Source organism: Cibotium barometz, chromosome 22 (genome assembly GCF_041138505.1).
Source record: "Cibotium barometz isolate CiBa-2024 chromosome 22, ASM4113850v1, whole genome shotgun sequence".
Lineage (NCBI taxonomy): Eukaryota > Viridiplantae > Streptophyta > Polypodiopsida > Cyatheales > Cibotiaceae > Cibotium > Cibotium barometz.
Window position 1 is genome coordinate 8157172 of NC_141067.1, and position 26781 is coordinate 8183952.

General features: G+C 44.7%; 1 protein-coding gene and 1 pseudogene across 1 annotated transcript; one reads left to right on the forward strand and one right to left on the reverse strand.

The window, feature by feature from the left end:
* Positions 1-3191: 3191 nt before the first annotated feature.
* Positions 3192-26609, reverse strand: LOC147626221 (DNA primase small subunit-like; annotated as a pseudogene).
* On the forward strand, positions 12866-18533 carry LOC147626222 (uncharacterized). Its single transcript, XM_086816216.1, has 2 exons — positions 12866-14000; positions 18178-18533. The coding sequence occupies exons 1-2, from the start codon at positions 12866-12868 to the stop codon at positions 18531-18533; spliced, it is 1491 nt and encodes a 496-aa protein (XP_086672342.1).
* Positions 26610-26781: the final 172 nt, after the last annotated feature.

Consider the following 26781-nt stretch of genomic DNA (forward strand, 5'->3'; position numbering starts at 1 on the left):
CCAATGAGTCTCAAACCTGCAGCCTCAGCGCCAACCCAAGTCACGGAGGTCCCCAAACCTTTCACACCAACCCGAAAGGAAACTCCACTAAGATTCCCACAATCACGATATCTTAATAGTATCAAAATGTGGGTGGAGAAGCAGCTATTTGTAGCTCAAGGCTACTATGAAGGTGCCAATCAAATTTGGGTACCTCGAGAATCAAAAACTCTTTCTCAACGAAGCACTCGAAAGCCAAGGAAGAAGAAGAGTACTCCACAACACCGTCCATAAGAGCCTATGCGAATTCTGCAAAGAACTCCACCAATGCAACAAGTGTGGGTACGAAAAACATTGCTGCAAGTACAAGGGTACTACCAAAGAAATACCAAAGCTTGGATCCCCAAGCGCATCACAAAGTCCCCTAAGCTTGAACAAAGAAGAAAGCCTCAACACCAAGCACATTGGCAACCAAATTATAGTGTTCTCATCAAAGATGGGTGCATGTGCATGTACTTCAACAACAAGGATACTATGATGGTAATTCCATCATATGGTTGCCAAAATCGAATAATGTGCCACCGACTTTAACCCCCCCAACTTCACCTATAGTTCGACAAAAATGAATCCCAAGCAACAGCAAGCAAATACCTCCATCACTCTCGTACATTCAACACCAACATAAGAGCTTGTCTGTTCAAGCAAAGAATCAGCAGTCTTCCCTATTGCTTCGATATCATTTTAGCAACAAATTCAAGATCAAATACGGAGACTTGGGAGCACATCAAGAACAAAATAACAATGCTCTTGTCACCCCTCTGGTAGTGAGAAATGAGCGCACAAGAAGCTGTTGCTTGCAAGTCATAACCTAAAAGACCCAAAAAACAAAAAACTCAAGGTCAAAACCTACAAATTCACGGAATTACAATTCACAGAGTTCCATCTCACAGCATATGCTCAAAGGCCTCGTCATCATCGACAGCCACTTCACAAGAGACTCTAAACTCATCATCATCAGACAAGATCAAGTTCTACTCAACAACATTTGACAAGAATCCTGCCACACAAAGGGACATCATCACAAGCCAATTACTTCAAATGATGAATGTCGCTTCAATGAATCAAATGAGGAACTGAGAATTACCACCTCGTTCTGATGATTAAGTCTACATTCCTCCGGATCCTTCTCTCTTCTCTCCCATTATTAATATCTCTTAGTGTCCCCACTAACAAAAATCACATGTAACCTTGCCGATGATTGCCAAAAAGTGAGCCAAAAAAAAAATAACAAAATAAAAGACTCACACAAATATAAAAATGCAATCATTCGTAAAAATCCCCACCCCGTTAGGAATTCCCAATACACCACTAACCTCTTCATTCATTTCGAAGGAACAAAGACCATTAAACGTCATTCAACATCAAGCATCGACAAAAGCTTGTTCATTCTCTCCACACAAAGGTCTTCAACGACACGATCACGCGGATGCGATCGTCATCAGGAAGGGAAGAATGTTAATCCAATTCTAGGATTAACAAGAGCTACCGCCATTATCTTACATCAAGGAGTCATGGTAGATACACCAAAGGGTCATACATTCAAGATATAAAGCAATAGTGTCCAAAGCTACAACTTGGACGGACTCATAATGATGTGACGGAGTATTTATGGCGATTCCCGCTTCAAGAGCCTGTGGTAGCACGTTAGAATGAAGTCTTAAGTGATGTACTTCATGGATATGTTATGAGAGTAGTCATTGTAATAGCATTAGACCTCTTATGAGCCTAAAGTGTCCGGCCGACCATAGTTTAAGTGAGTGTGAACACTTATGGCCATGTATATAAGTGAATTTCTCTCATAATACAACATACTCTCCCATTGTGCAATTGAGTCTTGCTCTTGCTAATCCTCTTACTAATCTCTCCCTAATTCATGCTAGTGAGTGTGTGAGTGAAGTGACGTGAGAGGAGGGATGAAGATCCATAGTGCAACGCGGCGGTGTGACAACGCTCGCCGAGAGATGCGGTGGAATTGCTTCTCAAGGAGTTGTGGAGCTTGGAGACCTCAAGAGTTACAAGCTCGGCCATTGGAAAGATCCTCATGATAGTTGCGGTTCACCAAGTAATCTCTTTTTGGATGTGTTTCAAGGAGGGTTAGGGTGAGCCATAACATATGCAACCTGCAAAACAGCAGTATCTTCTGTAACTACTCTATAGCCGTACTTTAGCACAACCTGTATGTCACCAGAGATCTGACCAGAGTACATTTACACATCCAATATCAACAATACATTTACACACATCCAATATCAACAATACATGTGTAAACACTGCCTGCACTCCCAAAATGCACTGTTGCACTGTAATAACTAGATTTCGATTAGATACAGTTCTCTACCAGAACTTCTCAAAACTACCAAAAACACCTTACAGTGACTGAATAGAGACTAAAACGCACCCAAAATGCGAATCATGCCACAAAATTTGTACCACATAGGCAACTCCAAGCCTGCGAAGATAGCTCCTCAATTGGAGATGTGTAGCTCCTAGAGCTATCAAGGGGTTGTTGTACCTAAACAAAAAGGGGAAGAGATAATGATGCTCTTATTTGTGTACCACTTCCTTCCTTGCATGTTCTTGACTCTTGCTTGCCTCCTTATCTCTTACACAAACCAGAGCTCTAATACCATAAAGAGAATGCGGGGGAGAGGGAGATCTTGAGTACCTTGCAAGCACACACACACACACAAGAGAGTGCAAGACATGAGAGATGGATGAATGAATTTTCTTCTATATTATTCTCTTCTCTACAACCATATAACTAGAAGATAAGAGTGCACACATAAAGGAAAATTACTCTCCTACAAACAACATACAATAGTCGGTCTATAATGTGAACCCGACTATGTAAGCAGCACTATATCTTAGAAACCTCAAAACCTCAAAACATTTCTTGTGACTATAGATCAGTGTTTATAGAAACATTACAAGGTTTTTCATCTTTGAATGAAACTCAACTACAGTCTTCTACTGATATACAACAATACTCTTGTATTAGCAATCTCATTGAACCATTGGAGCAGTTTGCCCAGGTGCAAAGTGGATGAAATATGGACAAGTGTCTTCAACTGGAGCTGTCCATCTTTTGATCTGACTGGTTTGTTTTGCATATTATGCCACTTCATAATAAGTATGTTACAATGCACTTGTATTTACCAATCCAATGTTGTTCGTGAAGCCGAATTCTGTATTTTCTCTTTATATGCGCTTTCCAACTGCACCTGTTGGAACAAAGATTGTTTTTGTCATAGTTACCACGGAACGTCGTTCCGCCTTCCTGGAACGCCGGAACGCCGTTCCGGGCGAAGGCACGTTCCCGGAACGTCCGAAACGTTCCGAAAAAATTTTATTTTTTTATTTTTTTATTTTTTAAAGTTTTGCTTGCAGAAATGTATGCTCATGTCTTGGGGGAAAAAATATTATGAAACATATTTGGCTATCCGTATACAAAAAGTTACATTTTTTTGTGTCATATGCTGACATGTCATATGACGTGGCGTTCCGCGACGTTCCCGATCCACTCCCGCTCCCATTCCCGCTCCCGTTCTAGCATCCGACGTTTCCGGAACGTTCCCGTTCCGCGGTAACTATGGTTTTTGTAAACATACTTGCCTGCAGTGACAAATAAACTCACACTTTCAAAAGCATTTAGATGGGAGACCTTACTTTGCAGGATTTCAAGAGTGGATTGAGAAAATGTGACCGGAAGTACTCTACGGATTTCAGAAGCGATGTCCTAATGAGATCTGCAGAAAGATGCCGTTTAGCATGCAAGAGTCATACACTCATGCAAGAAAGACATGTCGAATGTGTGTGTATATATATATGTATATATATATATATGTATATATGTATATATATATATATGTATATATGTATATATATATATATGTATATATGTATATATATATATATGTATATATATATATATATATATATATATATAGAGAGAGAGAGAGAGAGAGAGACGGTACCCCTGTCCTTGGAGTTTGGCATGGAGTCCTGTGAAGGAGCTGCTCCTCTATTTACCTCTCCCATTAACTGCACAACATGGTTTTGATTATGATATGCATTGTCTGTGCTACCAAACTTTTTCTTCTACATGTGACTTTATAATTCACTTCAAAGGAAAACAATGGCATTATTTGCTTGTAAAGGTTTTTTTTAAATCTTTGGGAAGATGATGACGTGTTTAAATTAAAGATAAAACTCGGGCCACAAACTGATTGCATTACTTCTTTATATATGTCACCTCTTCTTATTGGACATATTTCTTTTACACAACACACCCCTAAGTTCATTTTCTTGTTTCCTAAGACTATTCAACAGAAGGAAGTGAGGATATCATCCTTTGGGCGCTTTCCCTTTGGATCCAACTTTTTCCCATGAAAAGTTCTTTCTATTTGTCGAAAAAGAAAGCACCTACTCAATGCAGACTACAACCCTCAAAAGACGAACAAGCTACAAAAAAACCCTCAAGCGAGGTTGGAAAACCAAATAACAAATGGGGAGCGGCACGCGCTATATTGCCAAACAAGTCCAGAGTCCACAAGTGAAACAGGGGGCCGAGCCCCATGTCCGCTAGAAGGTGGCTCTGCAATGCTGCATCTGGTCTGAGTCACCAATGAGGTGGTCCATTATCCACAGAGGATGTGAATGAGGTCCATTCAAATGCAACAGTGGACAGACCCCATGAGCAGGGTGACAGAACCATCACTCGTCTCAATGTATCAGCGCACCATATGAGCTAGGCAACGATGCTGCAGATGAGCTCCCATGTCCCGCATACATGGGTCTCTTGGTCCAGTGAGGCGCCAGAACCAAAGAGGCAGGGATGGCCGAAATCCAAAAATGCATAAGCTAGAGCGCAAGGCCAGTGACATCCTCCTCATAAAGTAAAGCTGCTCCCACCTCCATGGCCCAAGCAATCAATCTGTACTGGAGTGTGCTGGGCTCTGAGATGAGCAGGCGACAAATCCTCCGCCAGACCTCCTGTGTCTTCGGGCAATCCCCAAACGCGAATGTCACTGAGTCTCTTGGAGAGCACCACAATGACTGCAGTCTGCAAGTAACTCGCAACCAGCAAAGACTAACCACAAGGCTCTGGTGAGCTAGTAGCCCAAGGAAGATGGTAATTGTTCAAGGCAAGAAGCTCTCCAAAAAAAGCCAATGCCAAAAATACATCAGCAACAAGAGAGGTCATGGACCCGCTCATGTGCGGCAGCAACGGGTAAAACGTCAATCTCCTGGAGCAGAATGCAACGGCCCAATCTGGCTGAATACTGGAATAAGGGGGTGCTTGGGGCCTCTTGGTGAATGGTGGTGTCCCTGAGCCCTCCAGTGCCACTCCACTGCACCACAAAGAGGACGGTTCTTTGAAAGCCACAAACACCAAGACGGGTCATCTGCAACCTCAAAGAGAGGAGGGATCAACATGCCGACCACGGTCATGAAATCCAACTGTCCGCACGAACTGCAGGGGGTGTGATAATCCTTCTCTGAAAATACTGAGCTCGGCTGTAGCTGGCCCTGGCTGCCAACTATGCAGGCTGCGGAGCAGTGTCCCGGATGCCGAAGATCAGCCAAGGGAATGTCAAGCCTGGCAACCTAGGTTGGAGAAGAAGATGAGGCCACTGGGATGTGTCAATCCAGAGGAAAGGCCAAGTAGACGTTGACGCTAAGGCAGTCGCCACCCCATGTTACGTGCAGAGCGTCGACTCTCAGAAGTGAAGCCAAGAGCGAACCAACTGAGCTGAGCCAAGCTGAGGCACACCATAAGATGTGGGAATGAGCTCCAAAGCAATGGCTGGAGTGCAGGGGGTGAGCTCTTTCCACACCAAAAACTGCCAAAGTCTCTCCTTGTCACAAGTGGGGTCAACCGGAAGAGAGCGGAGCATAGGGATTCCCCGGCATGGAAGCAGCTCCCCACAAACTTGTACTCAAAAGAGGCACAGAGTACAGGGAGAGGTGTAGTCGCACCACATTCCTGTTGACCAGTCTGTGTGACATAGCGGAAGCCTTCATGTAGTTAATCACAGCCCTTAAGCACCCTCTAGGAACATTAATGCAAAACGCAAGAGAGAGAGAGAGAGAGAGAGATGTTTTCCAATATAATGTATTATGTACATAGAAAAGGTTACATGTATGCTTGCCATAGGCCCTCCTAAAAAGGGCTACTGACTACTTCTACTACCTATACATGATCCAACACCAAGATGGAGAGAGATGAATTATGAGCTATCATGCTACGTTCTTATATATGAAGCTAATATGCTGTTGGCCAGCTGATTTGTCCTCGACATAAAATGTGTAGCATAAAAACATAAAATGCTAACTTTTGCACCTAAATTACTCATAAATGTTATCGACTCTCACACAATGTTGCCAACTGATATTCTACTGCTGCTGACCTAATATATGTGTGCTGAACTGCTGCCGACCTGATGCATGCTGATGAAGATGCCCTAAATGCACCTAATATTGCTGCCTAATGAGGGATATGATTAGGGATTAGACATGGCAGTGCCTTGTGCATATGACATCCCCTCCTACTAAGCTTGATGATGGGAACCCAACTTTTTCTGTCTTTGACTTTGGATGATTGTCATCATCCCTTGACTGCTCTGCGATTCCAACTTTGTCATACTTCTTCCCTGGCATGAGTGTGCATCTGTTCCAATGTTGTCCCCTTGCATGCATACCCTTGTCCCTAAATGCACTGACTTATGATTAAGGCTACTCCTCATGTTCCCGAGAAGCCATTGAGATACTCCTTTTGAGGACCTAACTTCCATGGGCTAAATGCTGAGGATTCATCTAATGCATGCCTGACCTTCCTCATGCTTCTTAACTGCTTGCATTTACCTTGCTAGGACCTGTATACCCCTTTTGACAATGCCCTTGAGAACTACGGCAATGCCCTTGTGGTGCGAGTACGATGCCCCTAGGGTGGAGGTTGGTCCTCGCACGATGAAGGTAGGGGTGGGTGAGTCTTTGCAGGACTACTAGTCCGGGGAGTATGGAAACTTTCCATATTCTGATGTCAAGTTGTGGGACTTGCACTGCTTGGTGATGTGCCTACACCTAATGCTCTAATACCAATGTGACATATCATGTACATAGAAAAGGTTTCATGTATGCTTAGTCATAGGCCTTCCCATAAAGGGCTATTGACTACTTCTATTGCCTATACATGATCCAACTCCAAGATGGCAAGAGATGAATTATGAGCTATCATGCTACGTTCTTAAATATGATGCTGATATGTTGGTCGGCCAGCTTCAACTGCTGTCGGCCAGCTGATTTGTCCTCTGACATAAAATATGTGGCATAAAATGCTAACTTTTGCACCTAAATTACTCATAAATGCTGTCGATTCTCACACAATTTTGCCAACTAATATTCTACTGCTGCCGACCTGATATATGGGCTGAACTGCTGCCGACCTGATGCATGCTGATGAAGATGCCCCAAATGCACCTAATATTGCTACCTGATGAGGGATATGATCAAGTATTAGACATGGCACTGCCTTGTGCGCATGACAATCCGCCACGGGAGGGGTGAGGACAAAGATGTGCCTGCCTATAGGCTGCAAGCTCTACTCTATACCGCCTCATTAACGATGCCAAAACCCCCTTTATGATAGGCCAGCTTGGCCTGAACTGCTCAACCACCACTTTCCACTCACAGAAAGTTATGGACAAGGTCTTGGACCTATCCAATGCACAACCTAGGGAAGACCCAACAAGAGATAATGTACCAAATGATAGCAAGGAGAACCTGGTTTTAGCCACCACTCTGCCTGCAAGTAACGTCCTCCAAGTACTCAGGAGGAGGGGGGCTACTTCCTGCTTTGCCTACCTGGCATACCAAGCCATGCTGCCCCTACAGACCCACTGGAAAGCGTCTATTGGCCACAAATTGAGGCAGGGAGGGCCACCCAAAAGCCAAGCGACTTGTGCCACTTGATAAGCGCAACAGAGGCAAGGCAAAACGCTTCCCTTCCGAACCAGAAAGGCAAGCAACATTGTCATTTGCAAGCTCGGATCCAAAAGTTCCTTTGAAGCATGGAAAGGCAGGCTAAGCGCCTGGAGTTCTATGGCCTGCGAACATTAAAAAAACAGCTCATTGCCTTCACTACAAAGAGGAAAAGGAAAAGGGCCAACAAATGCATCGATGCATCAAACAGGAGATAAAGAAGGCCCCCCTTGCCTTTTGAATAAGGACCTTGCTATGGGCTGATGAGTAGAGGGCTGAAACTTGCGAATCCAAGCCATCAAAAAGCCCATCCACAGCATGTTGCCCTCCAAGAGGTTCCAATAAACTCTATCATATGCCTTCTCAAAATCAAGAAGAAGTACTGCCAGATCCTCCTGGTGGATTTGTGCAAAGGTCATCACCCCCCAAAAGGCAAAGATATTATCCATTATGTTGAAGTCACTCCCCCTACACTAGAAGTCCACATGGGGGAGCCTCCGTACTAGACTCAAAGTTTGGAGATGATACAGCAGCTTACGTTGCTAGAGATGTGGGGAATCTCCAAAGATTCACTGAGGCGATTGAGATCTTTTGTCGTGCATCAAGAGCGCAGATCAACTGGCACAAGTTGTGTGGCTTCTGGGTAGGCTCTGCACCCGCCAAAACTTGGCGTCCAGTTAAGGCTTTCCAGTGGATTCTGAGGGGCACTCCAATTCACTATCTTGGATGTCAGGTGGGCATCCATATCTCTTAGGAGAAGCAGCTCGCCCCCCTTCTTGTAAGCATTCGAAAGAAGCTTTTGTACTGGAGTTCCGCGAGATTCTCCCTACCTAGTAGGGTGGTGGTGGCGAACCAGGTCCTTCTTGCCACCATGTGGCACATTACTTCTTGTTGGCCCTTCTCCCAAGCATGTATTGGTAAGGTACAATGGTTGATCCGGAATTTCTTATGGGCCGACAGTGACGGGAAGCCTGCCAGGGTTAAGGTGGCATGGAGAGTGATCATATTGCCACGACACAGAGGGGGCCTAGGCATCATTGATTCTCAATTCAAAGTCGCGCCTTGCTAGGCAAGCTGATTGTGTCATGGCCCTGTGAAAATGGAACAGCACGAGTGTGGGCATGGTGGTTGCTGAGTCAAAATATTGAATGATTCACATGGGGGGTGCCCGGACAGAGTTAATGATGTGTGGACATCCCTAGGTGTGAAGGAGGGAACTAGAACATTAAAATTCTAATGTTTTATTGAAGGTTGCCCCAAGGCCTTAGTGGCCCCTAGGGAACTTTAATAATAATTAAAGTTGGGGCCTAGGATTAATATGGAGAGGGGCAACTCCACTTTTGGAGTCCATGCCTCTCTCTCTTCTCTCTCTCTCTTGCTTTTGGGAGACAGGCGTGTATGCTCAAGCGTGGCAGAGAAAGGGGAACTAGTCGACTGCTTTTGCTGTGAAGAGTGCAAAGCTGTACTGCATACCGGCCGTATAGACCACGAAGCTGCAGGCCGTACAGTCAGGCGACTGCAGTACTGTTGGGTACTGGCTCTGGCGGCGCTTGCTAGTAGAGTCAACAGGTTGAAGGCAGTACGGGCAGAACTGTACGGACAGATCAGTTGTCTGCAGTTCCATACAGTCAGTACAGGTGGTGTTTGCTGTACAACAGCAAGTACAGTTTGTTGGGCATCATCTGTTTCAGGCGGCGCAGGCGTCCAGCATCCAGACAGCAGGCGGGTTAATTCTGGTTACTGCAAGTACAGTCCGTACAGTCCTGTACGGACAGGTACAATCAAGTACAAACTAGTACAGTGCTGTTTTTCAGGACTGTACAGACAGGTACAGCACTAAGTGGATACAAGGAGGAGGGTACAGACAAGTACACTCACACGTGTGAAGCAGGGTTGTTGAAACAAGTGCCTGCAAGTACAGATTGGTACCGCTACTTCCTCCGGTGCAGATCCACGAGCTCATTTTGGGTAAGCTCTAAGTTTGTTCATCAATATCTCTCCTATTGCTTTATGTCTGTTGCAGATTTGAGCTATCTGGCTCCTTGTGAGAGGAGGGGTATGGCAGATTGAAAAGGTTGGAGACAGAGGTTGAACAGTGAATGTATGTATGAGCTGAGATGTTGAATCATGTGCTTGAGATATGCCAGATGTATGCTCATGGCTGCCCTGCTTAATGATCTTGGCTGATCAGAGGGAGGCACAGTGTGTTGCTTTGAGACACAGATCTGTGTATGTGAATCCTCTGTGCTAAGAGGTACTTCGGGCTGTCAGATTGGACATACAGGTGTAATCTCTTGGCTGATTTTGCTGTACCTAGCCTTTCATACTTTTGAAATTGAATAAAGAAATACCGCAAGGGGCGCCAAGCTTTGGGGCCAACAGGTGTCGCTTTGTTTTCAGATTTGGGCACTCTAGCTCTAATCTGTTTTGTTTTCATATCTAGACTACAAGTGGATGGGTGACTGCTAGTCTACCGCACTCTGGTTTCTATCAGAGGCCGGTTTCAATGTCATGTGCATCTCAGATGCCATGGACATTTCTAGGGCTAGATCCAGAAGAGGCAAGCAGATAAAGATTATGAACCAATAGAAGATGGACATGGAGCAGGACTTGGAGCCAAGATTGGATCAAGAAGGCTGTCGGCTGCAGGAAGGCTGACATCAGTAGTACCAGATGGCTGTCGGCTGAATGGTGGACTGTACCAGAAGGTGTAGCAGCAGCCGGCGCATCAAGGACAAGTACCAGAGCCAGTCGGCTGAGTTTAAGGGATTTTAATGAAGCTGTAACTGGCCGACCAGCAGTCGGCCAGTTCATCATTTAATCCAAGGGGCTATAAATAGCCCCTTTGCTCAATGTCTTAGTCATTCCACCCACTAGGGGTGTGGGTCACTTAGGGGTCCCGTAGGGGGCCAGAATTAGGGTTTATCACCTTTTCAAGAGGGCAGCCAAGTGCTGTACAGATTTGTACCTTTTTTGTACATAGTATATACTGAATTTCCAGCACTTCTCATTCTCTCTCTCTACTCTCTCTCTACCTGCGTTTTTGCATCATGGTGCGTTTTTGCATCAGAAGGTCTTCAAGAGTGTTTAGGGCTGAAAGATGACTACCCAGAGCTTCCGCGCGTTACATTGGTATCAGAGCATCAGGCTCAGCAAAGCTAAACACTGATTCAGTCCCATATGATGGTGTACAGGTCCAAGGTACAGGAAAGTACACGGATTCGAAGCCCAAGACGGGAACACAGATCGGGAAGAACTCCCAGGAGGTTTGTTGGTGGTGTTCCACAGTGCCAGATGGGGATGTCAGTTCCGTGAGCCAGATGGGTTCTAAGGGAACGGTCCCAAGGGAGGTTGATCCTCCAAGGGTGATGTGAGAGTGCCAGACTCAGTTCCAGGAACGAAGACCAAGACGGTGTTCAGAGCCAGGGCAGGAATGGATTGTGGACTAGAGGAAGACCAGATGCATAGATCTTCATCAGAGACAGAGTGGTTTGGAGAACAGAACGGATTTTCAGAGAAAAAGGTTTGCCAGGGATGGATGATGACAGAGGGACTTCGGAACAGGATTAGGATGATGACAGTCATCCAAGAGCAGGTTGGATTCCCGTCATCAAGTTTAGCAGAGGGGGATGTCATGTGCATCACAGATGCCATGGACATTTCTAGGGCTAGATCCAGAAGAGGCAAGCAGATAAAGATTATGAACCAATAGAAGATGGACATGGAGCAGGACTTGGAGCCAAGATTGGATCAAGAAGGCTGTCGGCTGCAGGAAGGCTGACATCAGTAGTACCAGATGGCTGTCGGCTGAATGGTGGACTGTACCAGAAGGTGTAGCAGCAGCCGGCGCATCGAGGACAAGTACCAGAGCCAGTCGGCTGAGTTTAAGGGATTTTAATGAAGCTGTAACTGGCCGACCAGCAGTCGGCCAGTTCATCATTTAATCCAAGGGGCTATAAATAGCCCCTTTGCTCAATGTCTTAGTCATTCCACCCACTAGGGGTGTGGGTCACTTAGGGGTCCCGTAGGGGGCCAGAATTAGGGTTTATCACCTTTTCAAGAGGGCAGCCAAGTGCTGTACAGATTTGTACCTTTTTTGTACATAGTATATACTGAATTTCCAGCACTTCTCATTCTCTCTCTCTACTCTCTCTCTACCTGCGTTTTTGCATCATGGTGCGTTTTTGCATCAGAAGGTCTTCAAGAGTGTTTAGGGCTGAAAGATGACTACCCAGAGCTTCCGCGCGTTACATTCAAGGTTCCGTTGCCGGGACCAATCATCAACTTTCTGAAGGGGGTGAGCTCGTGGTTGCCTCGAAGAAAGCCATCGCTGAAAAATTCAGCAAACATGTCTGATACAGAGGATGAGTACTTCTCTCATGAAGCGGAAGAGCAAGAGACCTCTCCTGAGAGAGATGTATCTGAGGATATTCATGCAGGAGAACAGGCTGCAGATATTGAGCAATATGAGGATGTAACACAGTCAGAAGATGTACTTGGTAAAGAGGATGATGATGCTCGATTTAAAGATCATTTGGCTGGTGTTATGGATGTATTTATGCAGCTCACACAGAGTGAGAGGTTTGCTGAATTTATGAGATCCCGTACAGAGCCCGAGAAGAAGAAGAAGAAGGTTCGTTCTAAGAATCTTCCTCAAGGTCATAGTGGTGCCATCCCACAGGATCCATCTTTTGGCCAGTTTCCGAACATGCAGCATGCTTATGGAGCAAACTCACAGAGTTACTTCTTTGGACAACCATCAATTCCACAGCAGAATATGCATCCAGGTTATTTTGGTGGTGGCTCTGTGTTCCAATCTATGACTGGGGTTTACCCTCAGGGAGGCATGGGTATGCACGAGCCTTTTGGAGCTAATTTTCAGCCTGGTATGCAGGGGAATATGTATGGTGGTATGCAGTCCGGTATGCAAGGAAATATGTTTGGAGGCATGCAACCTGGAATGCAAGGCAATATGTTTGGTGGTATGCAGCTAGGTATGCATAATGGAATGTTTGGAAACATGGCTGGAATGTATGGTATGCCTGGTGTGGGAATGGGAAATGTTGACCCAATGATGGGCATGAATGTTGGGGGCAGCAATCTTGTAAAGCCACTTCCATATGATAATCTAACGCCTATGGGAAAGGCGAAGGATTACAAGGAAGGGGGAGCTGCAGTGAAGTTTGATACATTCAATGGGGCCAAAGATAAACTGAAAGCACTAACCTTTTTACAGCAGTTTGATGCTGTTTTTTCTGGTGGGAATTACACAGAGTCCTCTAAGGTGAGGAAAGCTGCCACTTTTCTCAAGGGCAATGCTTTGCAGTGGTGGTCTACTCTTCTTTTGCAGGGCATAGCACCCACTACGTGGGTATGGTTTAAACAGGTCTTCTCTTCTGTATGGCTCACATCAACATTTGAGGTGGATGTTATGACCGCTTGGCACAAGTTAGATGCTTCAAAGTGTGAGAATTTGGAGGATTATAACAAGAAGTTTTGGGAAGCTTTACTCCCAGTGACTTCTTACCGTGCAGTGCCATTGTCTGAACAGGTAGAGAAGTATTGTTGTGGGCTGCCCAAAGAGGTGCGAGATTATTGTATCAAGACTCGAGTAACGAACATGTCACAGATGATAGAGAATGCTATGACAGCTAATGCGTTACTCACTGGAGGATCATCTGGGTTTAAAGGAAGTAAGAACTCGAGCAAGAAAGCTGAAAAATCTGGGCATACTTCACGTGATGCTAAAGGGTCTTCAGAGACGAAGTATAAGAAGTTGCCAATGCCCAAGAGGACTTCTGAGGAAAGACAGGCTTTGAGAGATGCTCGAAAATGTTTTTATTGTACTGAAGAGGGACATATGTCATTCAATTGTCCCAAGAGAAAGTCCCAAAAGGACTCTGACAATAAAGGAGAGCCCAAGTCAAAGAAACCAAAGCCTTCTGCAGGGTTAGTTCCTGATCTTGTGGGGGAACAGCCAGGTGTTGAAGAGAGAGAGTTGTGCAGGGCATGGGGCAAAGTGAGAGATCAGAATGCCTTGATATTCTTTGACACAGGTGCTAGAGCCAACTTCATTTCACCAGATTTGGCTGACCGATTGGGGATTCGTGCAAAGGAGATGGGGCCATTACATGAGCCTAATATGGCTTGTCCAGGGTATGCAGAACCCGTTACTCCTATCATTGGGAAGCTTCGGCTTTATTTGCACGGTTATGTGGACAGCGAAGAGTTCTTCATCATGCCACTTGATGGCTGTGATGTTTTGTTGGGGATGCCATGGTGCCACAGAGTACATGCGATGGTGGATACTTACAATAGGAAAATCACTCTGACTCATAGAGGGAAAGAACATGTATTGGATGTAAAACTCAAAGGAGAATCTGTTCCTATTGTATCCGCTTCGGCGATTTCATCAGTAATGAAAAAGCATCTTTCCGCGTACTTGATTTATGTAAAGGATGCACAAGATGATGAGTCTAAGTCTAATTTGTCTATGTTAGATAAGAACAGCACTCATTTCTTATGTGGGTTTCAAGATTGTTTTTCCGAGTCATTGCCAGGGGAACTTCCTCCTGAGAGGCCAGAAGATCATGCCATTGATCTAATTCCTGGTAGTAGTCCACCAAATAGACCGCCATACCGTGTTAGTGCAGCCCAACAGGAAGAGATTATGAGTCAGGTGCAGGAGCTTTTGGATAAAGGGTTGATACAACCTAGCTCATCACCCTTTTGCTCACCTGTACTCCTAGTGCAAAAGAAGGATGGTTCTTGGCGCATGTGTATTGATTACAGGGCGCTTAACAAGAATACCATCAAGAATCGATTCCCCATACCGAGGATCGATGATATTTTGGATCGCTTACAAGGCTCCACAGTCTTTAGTCGTATTGACTTGAAAACCGAGTATCATCAGATACGAATTAGACCCGAGGATGTACATAAGACAGCATTCCGAACCACGTTTGGATTGTATGAGTTCTTGGTTATGCCCTTTGGTTTGACAAATGCACCTGCCACATTTAACAGGATGATGGACAGGATTTTCAGGCCTCACAGAGAGTTTGTGGGCACATTCTTTGATGATATGATTGTGCATTCACAAACTGAGGAAGAGCATAGAAGGCATTTGACCATTGTGTTTGCAGAACTCAGAAACCATAGGCTGGTTGTTAATGGCAAGAAGAGTGAGTTCTTTTTGCAAGAGATACATTTCTTGGGGCATATTGTGTCTAAGCATGGAGTCCGTATGGATCCAGCAAAGGTGGAAGCGATTCTTAATTGGCCAGCTTTGAGGACCGTGCATGATGTACGCAGCTTTTTAGGATTGTGTTCCTATTACACGCATTACATACGGTACTTTGCTGAAATTGCTTCGCCTCTTCATGCCTTGACAAAGAAGGCAACTCTGTTTAGATGGGCTGATCAGGAAATTACAGCATTCAAAAAGCTCAAAGAAAAGCTTACTTCGGACCCAGTATTGGTGTTACCGGATCTCCGAAAGGCTTTTGTTGTCCAGTGTGATGCATGCGGAAGTAGCATTGGTGCAGTTCTCATGCAAGAGGGACATGTCATAGCCTATGAGAGTAGAATATTGCAAGATGCCGAGAAGCATTTACATGTTTATGAGAAAGAGATGTTGGCTGTAATTCACGCTCTTTCTACATGGAAACATTACTTGCTTGGGGCTGATTTCACTGTGCAGACAGATCATCAGACCTTGCGTTATTTCCTCATGCAGACTAAGCTTTCAGAGAAGCATATGCATTGGGCAAACTTTTTGTCTATGTTTCACTTCCAAATTGTGCATGTGGAAGGCAAAAAGAATGTAGTGGCAGATGCTTTGTCACGCAAGCCACAAGTCTCTGCAGTTTCACTTGCTTATCATCATGAGCTTGATGAAATGAAAGAGCAGTATGCCCATGATGAGGACTTTGAAAAGTTGTATGATCAGATGTCTAAGGGTCAGCGGCATAAGCACTATACTCTCAGAGATGGGTTTTTATTGATGCATGGCAGACTGTGTGTTACCAGGCCATTGCGACTCAAGGTTATGATTGAAAGTCATGCTCCACCGTATGCAGATCATAGAGGTATTGACGCCATGGTAAAAGCAGTGGAGACTTTCTTTTATTGGCCAACCTTGAGAAGAGATGTTGATGCCTTCATGAGGCAATGCATCGTATGTCAAAAGGTAAAGTTTGACCGTCAAAAGACACCAGGGTTATTACAGCCTTTACCTATTCCAGATAGACCTTGGGAGAGCATTGCCATGGATTTTATATTTGATCTTCCACCGACACAAACGGGTAATGATGGCCTTTGGACTATCATATGCAGGTTCAGTAAGCAGGCTCATTTCATTCCCATGCGTAAGACGATCAAAGTGGATCATATGGTGAAGTTGTTCATGGCGAACATCTTCAAATATCATGGTTTGCCTACGTCTATCATTAGTGACCGTGATCCACGGATGACGAGTTTGTTTTGGAGAGGGTTGTTTGACAACATGGGTACAACTCTCAAGTTTTCATCGTCATTTCATCCACAAACAGATGGTCAGTCAGAAGAGGCTAACTCTACAGTGTTGGATCTTCTTAAGTGTTATGTATCAGAGCACAAGCAACAATGGGAAAAGTATCTTCCTTTGGTGGAGTTTGCATAAAACAACACTGTTCATACCTCGACACGCAAGGCGCCTTTTGAGATTGTGGAAGGAGGGAAGAAGGTACCACCCATTTTGCATACAAAGGATAAGATCTTTGAGGCTGATCAGTATGTGCAGAGTATGGATGAAGCTTATCGGAGAGTTAAGTTGGCACTCCAGAAAACTCAGCAGAAGCAAAAGAAAGCCGCAGACAGTCACAGACGTGCTTTAGAGTTTGCATTGGGTGATTGGGTTCTTTTGCGCTTTGAAAAGGCTAGACTCAAGAAGATGAAGGGTAAAGAGCGCTTATTCCCTAAGTTGAGCATGCGTTATTATGGGCCTTTTCAGGTATTGGAAAAGATTGGTGAGGTAGCCTATCGTTTGAAGCTACCAGATCACTGGAGGATTCACAATGCTTTTCACGTGAGTCTCCTTAGACCTTTCCGTGGGGATGTGCCGGAGGATGTATCAAATGAGGCTCAGCCGGAAGTTGAGGAACTTGATGAGGTTCTGATTCCCGAGCAGATACTGGCACATAAAAAAAGGAAGGTACGAGGTAAAGTTTCCCGTCGCTATCTTGTGAAGTTCAAGAACTATTCACCGATGGATGCGAAGTGGATGGAGGAAGGTGACTTAACAGATTCACCTCAGGTTTTGCAGCATTATCTCGATGCCTTTGAGTTAGAGCCGACTCTTGTTGTGGCTCATTCAGGTTCAACAGAGCATGGGTCTGGAGCATTACCTGATGCTCAAGAGGGGGGTAGCACCTCCACTCCCTTGATACAGACAGGCTCAGATGACATCTAGAGGTCGCTTGGTGCAGTTTTTTTTATCTCACCCGAAGGTACTGAGGCTGACAGTACATCTGTTTATGGGACTTCTATGATATATGTGTACTAGTCACATGGGATTTTGTGGATATGTATGGTTCACAGTGGTATACAACTTGGACTATTACTATGCCATTGGTTTGCAGTGAATGTTGATACATGTGCATGGCTTAGAGAGATTGGGACGCTGATCTTGCCATATTGTATATTTCACTTTGGATATTTTGCTGTATCACCAGAATGCAATCGAGGACGCTTGCCATTTTTCAAGAGGGGGGTATGTCATGGCCCTGTGAAAATGGAACAGCATAAGTGTGGGCATGGTGGTTGCTGAGTCAAAATATTGAATGATTCACATGGGGGGTGCCCGGACAGAGTTAATGATGTGTGGACATCCCTAGGTGTGAAGGGGGGAACTAGAACATTAAAATTCTAATGTTTTATTGAAGGTTGCCCCTAGGCCTTAGTGGCCCCTAGGGAACTTTAATAATAATTAAAGTTGGGGCCCTAGGATTAATATGGAGAGGGGCAACTCCACTTTTGGAGTCCATGCCTCTCTCTCTTCTCTCTCTCTCTTGCTTTTGGGAGACAGGCGTGTATGCTCAAGCGTGGAAGAGAAAGGGGAACTAGTCGACTGCTTTTGCTGTGAAGAGTGCAAAGCTGTACTGCATACCGGCTGTATAGACCACGTAGCTGCAGGCCATACAGTCAGGCGACTGCAGTACTGTTGGGTACTGGCTCTGGCGGCGCTTGCTAGTAGAGTCAACAGGTTGAAGGCAGTACGGGCAGAACTGTACGGACAGATCAGTCGTCTGCAGTTCCGTACAGTCAGTACAGGTGGTGTCTGCTGTACAACAGCAAGTACAGTTTGTTGGGCATCATCTGTTTCATGCGGCGCAGGCGTCCAGCATCCAGACAGCAGGCGGGTTGATTCTGGTTACTGCAAGTACAGTCCGTACAGTCCTGTACGGACAGGTACAATCAAGTACAGACTGGTACAGTGCTGTTTTTCAGGACTGTACAGACAGGTACAGCACTAAGTGGATACAGGGAGGAGGGTACAGACAAGTACACTCACACGTGTGAAGCAAGGTTGTTGAAACAAGTGCCTGCAAGTACAGATTGGTACCGCTACTTCCTCCAGTGCAGATCCACGAGCTCATTTTGGGTAAGCTCTGAGTTTGTTCATCAATATCTCTCTCTATTGCTTTATGTCTGTTGCAAATTTGAGCTATCTGGCTCCTTGTGAGAGGAGGGGTATGACAGATTGAAAAGGTTGGAGACAGAGGTTGAACAGTGAATGTATGTATGAGCTGAGATGTTGAATCATGTGCTTGAGATATGCCAGATGTATGCTCATGGCTGCCCTGCTTAATGATCTTGGCTGATCAGAGGGAGGCACAGTGTGTTGCTTTGAGACACAGATCTGTGTATGTGAATCCTCTGTGCGAAGAGGTACTTCGGGCTGTCAGATTGGACATACAGGTGTAATCTCTTGGCTGATTTTGTTGTACCCAGCCTTTCATACTTTTGAAATTGAATAAAGAAATACCGCAAGGGGCGCCAAGCTTTGGGGCCAACAGGTGTCGCTTTGTTTTCAGATTTGGGCACTCTAGCTCTAATCTGTTTTGTTTTCATATCTAGACTACAAGTGGACGGGTGACTGCTAGTCTACCGCACTCTGGTTTCTATCAGAGGCCGGTTTCAGATTGTTAGAGGGCTCCTTCCCGATGGTGAGTCTTGGAAGGACTTCCTCTTGGCTCGGATTTCAGTCCGCACCCCGAGTCTAGGGGGCCCTTGGCCGTAGAGTACCAAATGGATCTTCACAGTGATGAGGGCCCGCAGATTTAGTCCTGCCTTTGAAGACAAATTTGCAGCAAGTTTACTCCGAGCTTGGGACCACCTCAGGCAACTAGCTCCGACTGCCTCAGAGGGCCCGCAGATTTAGTCCTACTTTTGAAGACAAATTTGCAGCAAGTTTACTCCGAGCTTGGGACCACCTCAGGCCGGCCCTCAAGCAACTAGCTCCGGCTGCCTCAGAGGAGCGTCTTCGGCAACCATTGATCTAGAACCCAATGATCCGTTTACCCAGTGGCCACATGTTGGGGGCCCAACCTCACGTATCATGAGCTTGGGACCTGCCGGGTCCCTTGGAGATTGTCTTGCACACAGGCAATTACTCCCGGAGGTTCAGGAGAGATGTTTGGCAAGGATCCAGAGTAGAGACAAGCTCAGCATCAACATCAACTCTACTATCGTTGTGGCAGTCCACGGAGCGGATAAGGGCAGTGGTTTGCTCACTTTTTCTATCGGATCCCATGGCAGATTAGAGAGATCTGAGCCCCCCTTGGAGGATTTCTTTGCTGCACCTTACAAAGGGTGAGGGTGATTGGATTTCATCCACAGTGGATATGGGAGTGCCAACCCCTCACGCGCCTCTAGTGGGACCCGAGAGAGTGGACTTGGCATGACCCCGCTGATCGGGAGGAGACTTTGGATGCCCCTTTTTTGCATATTCAGCGCAACTAGGCCACAGGATCCGATGCGAGAGATTGATGGCACCCCAGCAGCAACAGCAGCAGCACATTGGCCAATGGCAATCACACAAGGCCTCTCACAACATTTCCTCTCAGATTTTTGGAAGAGACTTTGGGACAATTTTCGGCCTAGAAAGATCATCCTCTTTCTTTGACAGTTGGCACACAGGAACTGGGCGGCTGGCACTTGGTTGGCAATTGGAGGTCGGCCAACAGCTTGCCCAAGGTGCGGCCACCCTCAAGAGTCTCAGCGACATTGTCTTTGGGATTGCCCAAAGGCTCAGCAAGTTTGGCAACGGATTCTCCGCATATTCACGATGGATAGGGCCTCGACCAGATCATTACCAAAAATGTACTTCCAAGCCTTCCACCAACCTCAAATGTCAAGCATATTTATCAGAACTACCATAGAAAGAGGGGCTGAAAATAGATCCAGGCACCAAAATGTGTAATAAAAAGCATTTTGGTAAAATCGAAGAAGACATGCCTCTGCAACAGACGGTACTGCTGTGGGGTCAAAACTGTCACATTCTTCAGGATCAATGGGCACACAAACTCGGCCTGCCGTTTACTAAATCAAGATGGTCAAGCCCATATGAAAAGAATTCAGTAGTAAATGAAACGTCATGCCCACAAAAACAAGAGCCGTCATTGCTGCATGTAAAGCGGCTTTCTCCCTTGCCACAAAGAACCAGACGAACCTGTTTTGGGATGCACACAGAAGGGTGCCTTGAGCAAATGAATCATATGCTTGGAAACCTGAAAAGTAAAAATCAAAACACATTCATGAAAAGTATTGATTATGGCAGAGCTCTAGCATGGCAAGGTCTTGAAAGTAACCTCCAAATCCAAGCGAGGTATGTGTATGAAAGAATAACATCCTCCATAGACCTTCGCAAAGCCGATCCCTGCATAGGCCAAAGGAGGGTTCAGGTTATGTCCTTGCGTAGCTTCAAACTATCAACTCGCCCCACATACCTAGACTGCCAGTGCCAACAAAGAGGAGGTGGGTCCTGCATTGAATCTAATGTGCAACCCCCAATTCCCCCACCTCATCCACCCAAAACAAAAGAAAAGGCCAGCAAAACCACACCCAATTTATGTAACAACATAAGATATGTACCATAAGAGTGCATACCTTGTTCTTTCCAGATTCAAGTAGACGTGTTAGCCCCTTCCATCGAGCTGCATTAATCTCACTCTCAGAAGAGGATTGCCTATTGCTCTGCCAGCGGTCACGTGCTTGTGCACTAACACCTGATGAAGGATCTAGAACGTTTCTTTACTTTACTAGAGCAGGGTGCTGTGCATGCTGGATTACGGACACTAAGATAATAACAGATCAATGCACAAATCATAAGAAGTTCACATTTACCATCATCCGGTATCATTTCCAGTAGATTCTCAAATCTTTCCTCAAACTGCAAGAGGTTCTGATTGCTGAGAATCTTCGCTTCAAAATATGGCTTCAACACTTCAATGTAAGCTCTCCTATGAAGGGACAAAGAAAACACCTGTTTTGTAAATGTTTGAAGAACATTTAAGTGCATGAATACGTAGGCAGTAAAGAGCCTTACGATAAAGATGGGTGTAGCGCAGCTCCACTCAAAGAGACCTTTTTGGAGTTATTCTCATTTCCCTGCTTACACAAAGAGACATTCTTTTTTTTCAGAAACAGTGGGAAAACACCTCCAGCAGCCAGCTACGGAAAAGAGAGCTCCCCAAGATCAAAAGAATCTCTAAGAGACTAGTAAAGTAAACTACGAAAGAAGAAAAAGGTTTGACATGAACAATACAAGAGTGAACCAAAAACCAAAACTGCCTCCCAAAAAGTCTGCTTGGAAATTGTGCCCATAGGTACCATGACAATCTGTCCACGAGGGCTCGAGAGTGGGAGCAGTACACAAAAAATGGGGCACTATCTCATGTGGGTGAGAGAATCTCCTAAATGAGGCTGAAGCAATGTGTCTACATGCCAAAAGAATCCCACCAGAAAAACACCCATAATACACCTCCGTAGAAACAATCGTTGCTTCAAGGGCAATTTGCTCTTCCATATCTGTCCCAATGCCGCTTTCCACCAAGGCAAGGATTTAGACATCATCCATAGATGATTCGCATGCTCATGAATCTACGAGCATCGGGTGCAATGGTTGCGTCGTCTCCATAATGACCCTCTAAATCAACCTATGATGCAATCCCAAATGACAATGTCTGACTGCTTGAGGGAACGAAAAAACCATACCATGCTCATCAATAACATCTCGTATGTGGCAAATTCCAAACACAAAAAGGTTATAGGCCTTCCCTGGCTGGGATAATGCAAGAGGCACTTCAAACACCCTACTCTAATGAATGCTCTCCATAGTAAAAGAGTTTCCCTGGTTTGGGGACCAGCCTGACCAATGTAGGTGGAGTAACAAACCTTTCCAATCTTGAATGAGAGCATTAGAATAGGGAGAACCCATGATTTTGCCATTAAAATGTCCAAAAACTATATCATCATAACGGGTGACCCAAACTCCATATGCTTATGTACGCATGGAGAGACACATACGGCCCGACATGTGAGCCATGGCTTTGTTTGTGCCACAAAATCAAGTAGAAGCATCGCCTTCCTTGCGAGGACGTGATAATGGATATTGAGAAGATTAAGTCCACCATTCATCTTAGGCGAGCAAACCAATTCTTGCTTCATCAGAGGAAGGGCGTTTCTATCCACTTTTGTTTTCCACAAGCATTCCAAGGCTTTAGTTAGACATGAAAAATTCAATCTGTGTGCAAGACCAAGGCAGCCAAGGGAGATAGAATTGCACATACACTGTGATTATAGACTGCACTATTCGAAGACATACATGCAATGGCCATGTAGACAACTTCGAATATTCAATTTTATGATGTAGCTTCTCCATCACCCACTCAATCTCTTCTTTGAGGGAGATCTCCCATCCAATGGGATATCCAAGATGTCTACCTATCTAATCAAGTGGCACAATTTTTCCTAACCAAAGTAATTTATGCTAATCATAATTTTTCAATGATAACAGATTCGACTTTGCGAAGTTGACATTCAATCCAGTAGCCAACTCATAAAGTGACAAAGCTTGCATGAGAACCCTCACATAAAGCTCTGTGTTCCGAGGAAAAAAAAGAATCATCGACATAGGCTTGAGCCACAAACTTGTTTCCATCCCCCATGGAAGTTCCATGTAGCAGGCCATCCTGACAGCTTATCCATGTACAGGAGTATCAAATGCATAGCAATGGTATATAGCAAGGCACTAAGAGGACGCCCTGCCTAAGACAAATTTGCCCAACTACCAAGAAAATAAAAATTCTCCTCCCGAAATGCATTTTGTTGTACCTTCTCGATATAGCCAGAAAACAACATTTTTCATTTTGCACCCAAAACCCATTATGTCCATTACCTGTGCTATAAAATCCCACTAGACAATATCAAAGGCTTTAGCTATGTCCACTTGCATAATGAGGATATCCTAGTGCGTATATTTGGCATATTCAATGCCTATATAAGCATTGGTTATATTGTCCATAATTTGCCTTCTTAGGATAAAGGCCAGCATGCAATATACCTTTGATTCTATTCACAAGCATCTTAGTCACAAGCTTGTACACCACAGGCATCAAAGAGATGGGATGCCAATCTGCTAAACCTTCACAAAGTTGTTTTTTGGGAAACAATTTAAGCCTGCCTTCTTTCCAAGAATATGACAACTGTCCAATAGACCAACACTAATTAACCTTTAGTAAGCCTTCTTTCCAAGAATATGACAACTGTTCAATAGACCAACACTAATTAACCGTTAAGAGGATGGGTTGTATTAGAACATCCCAAAATGCATGAAAGAACTCCATCGTAAGCCCATCCCATCCTGGGAACTTTCATTTACCTAGATTTTTGAGAGCATCGAGTTCTTCCACAGTAAAAGATGCATCCATACTAGTTGCCTCATGTGGTGTGACAATAGGCTAAACATACTGCAAGAGTTTATGACATGCATGGAATACTTCCTCAGAAGGGGGCTGAGAGGCAGCAAACATGTTTGCAAAATAGTGATGACAAACATCAACAAGTTGTGATTTATTACATGTCCAAGTTCCATCAATGTTTCACTCTTGCAATAGAGTGCTTTTGTTTGGATGTGGCAAATTTTTTAAAAAAGGATTTGGAAGAACAACCATTGTCTAAAAGTGGCTTTTGTCGAGCTCAAGTTTCCCACTTGTTCAACTTACAAGCATCATTTTGGTCAAGACAATATTTGGCTTATGCCACATTCTGGTGCTCATCAATTGTCAAAGGAAACAATTGGCTAATTTCACTGTAGGGCTCATTTTGCATGAGCCACCCGCATCCTAGTTTCCCCCATATACCATCTATCATAATCTTAAATGACAACCTATATACACATCACAAAACCATACCAAGCAACATCCAAATCCCCTCATGTGAAGCATAAGAGAATGAACAATGGCATGTACCATCTATATGAAGTAAGCATGCGATAGATAACTGCTGTTATTTACCATCAACAATCTTCTGTCATGTAAAGCACGATCATGGATCAATATAACCCAAGCCATACAGGTGCATGATCCGAAAGCCTCGATGTATGATCAATCATACATTTTGTAGGTATATGAAATAGCATGCAAAAGATACCATCCGTCCGTAGGTACCCAGTAGTCTATAAGTGCATTATGATGGAAAGTAATGTCAAATACGCAGTGGAGATGATTACCGAATCTGGAAACACAAGAGCAAGTGTAGAAAATAGACAGTAATGGAGAGAGAGGCGTATAACTCTACTATATATACACAAGAAGAATCCCGAATACAATACAAAAGTGGCAAGGGGCTGTGGGGCCATTTTATATGGCCCCTAAGTGGCAGTCAAAGGCAGCCGACAGGACCATATATCCCATGACCAGCAGAAAGCACCAATCAGCCATTTATCCCAAGTCGGCTAGCATCTGAAAAAGGTCCACGACTTGTCCCACGACAATCGGCCACCTCCAACATAAAGAGATGCAGTCGGCCAGCATCAGAGGTCCACCTGCCACCACAAGACTGCCCTCCAAGCCACAGAAAAAATGGGAAAAAATACGGGGAGTGAGGAAAAATGAGAACAACACCTCCAAGGGCGAGCACACCCACAACAGAGGCCGTGGTGTCTTAGTAAAGACAGGAGATGACTTCTAACATCCCCTCTCAGCTCCTGGCTGTGAAACCAACCACAGGGAGCTGGGGTGCCGCCTGAGCAAATCTTGAGATAGCGACTTCGTGATGAGGAGGTCCACACCGTACTGTCCTCCGTCGTACAAAACTCTAGCAAGATGTCATCAGCAAAACGAACTGTTCACGAACAAAGTGCCTCTGGATGACCGTGGGTTCCTCCATGATGATCATGCTTTCGCAATTCTTCCATTATTCTCCTTCTATATAATTTTTTCTTTTTTGGGAAAAAAGATCCTTCTATTAGTTACAATCGAGCAGCCATAGGCTATATGTCCATACCTAGAACCCTCAAATGAGGGGAGATAATCTGGGACTACCTCATATAACGTGCGGGTGGTGGTTGGGGGGTGTTTCCAAATTAGGCGGCCTATAGTGCCAAATGATTTTGCCATCCAAATCAAAAAGAAAGAGCCCCTACGCACTATGTGTAAAAAAGCCCGTCTTGCCACCTATGCATGTGAGCTGAATCTCCCTGAAGCTTCGCCCATTAGCAGCAGATGGTGTGAATGATATCAGCTCAAATAGCATTGATGGACTCAGCTTGTGTGGGGGAGGATGCCCTTGATGGCCTTATTACAACGGGCCTGCCATATATGCCATGCTGCAATGCTGTTGATGATTTCTTACCTCTGATATGTGCCACATGTGAGACGATAGGTCAAGAGTGGGAATTGTGTCAATCCTGCAAATAGTCGGAGAGCCTACCCTCGTATTGCATCCTCATAGTGCAAGGTGGGAGTCACCCATGCAATTGCAACTCATGTGATGATATGAGGTGTGGATCGAAGAATCTCGAACACTTATAGATGCCCAAGATATGCACTAATGGTTGAGACATCATGGGCACAATATGAACGCATTTTATGATATTTTTTATAACGCCTAAAAGGGCTGTCCGACTTGAAATATGACTTGCTATCAAAATCTTTTTATTTTCTATCAAAATCCAAAATCCATATAAAAGGGTTGAAGGACCCTACACCCTGATTAGAGCAGATCATTCCACACTACAAACAATTTGACCACATGGGCTTTAGTACCACAAGTGACTGAACAGCCGCCCTACTAGACAAACCCGCTATAATAATCCCATAAACCAAGTCAAGGGTCATTTCAAGCATTCAAAGACAAATGTAGCGCCAAGACCAAAGGGCAAGAGAGCCAAGTGCATGCAATCACAACATTTGGATCAACCAAGTACACCCACAATAAAATAATAAGCATGATGTTCATACCATAGTTACCATGAAACGAGAACGGGGGAACGTTTTGAACGCTTTGAACGGGAACGGGAACGGGAACGGGAACGCTTTGAACGCCATGTCAACAAACAAAACTAATGGAATCTTGAAAAATGTCATTTTAAATTATGAATTTTAAGTAGGATAGGCTAAAACTTTGAAAATTTATGTTATGTATGCATAGTTGAGTGGAAAAAATAAAGGAAAATGCATTTTTTTAACATTTTGGACTTTTTTTAAGGGTTTTTGAACT

What these genes read in the sequence shown, in the direction of transcription:
- LOC147626222 (XM_086816216.1), top strand. Translation starts at nt 12,866, where the DNA reads ATGGGTATGCACGAGCCTTTTGGAGCTAATTTTCAGCCTGGTATGCAG. An exon ending in TCTTGTGGGGGAACAGCCAG is followed by an intron (nt 14,001 to 18,177) that starts GTGTTGAAGAGA and finishes CCGGCTGTATAG; the next exon opens with ACCACGTAGCTGCAGGCCAT.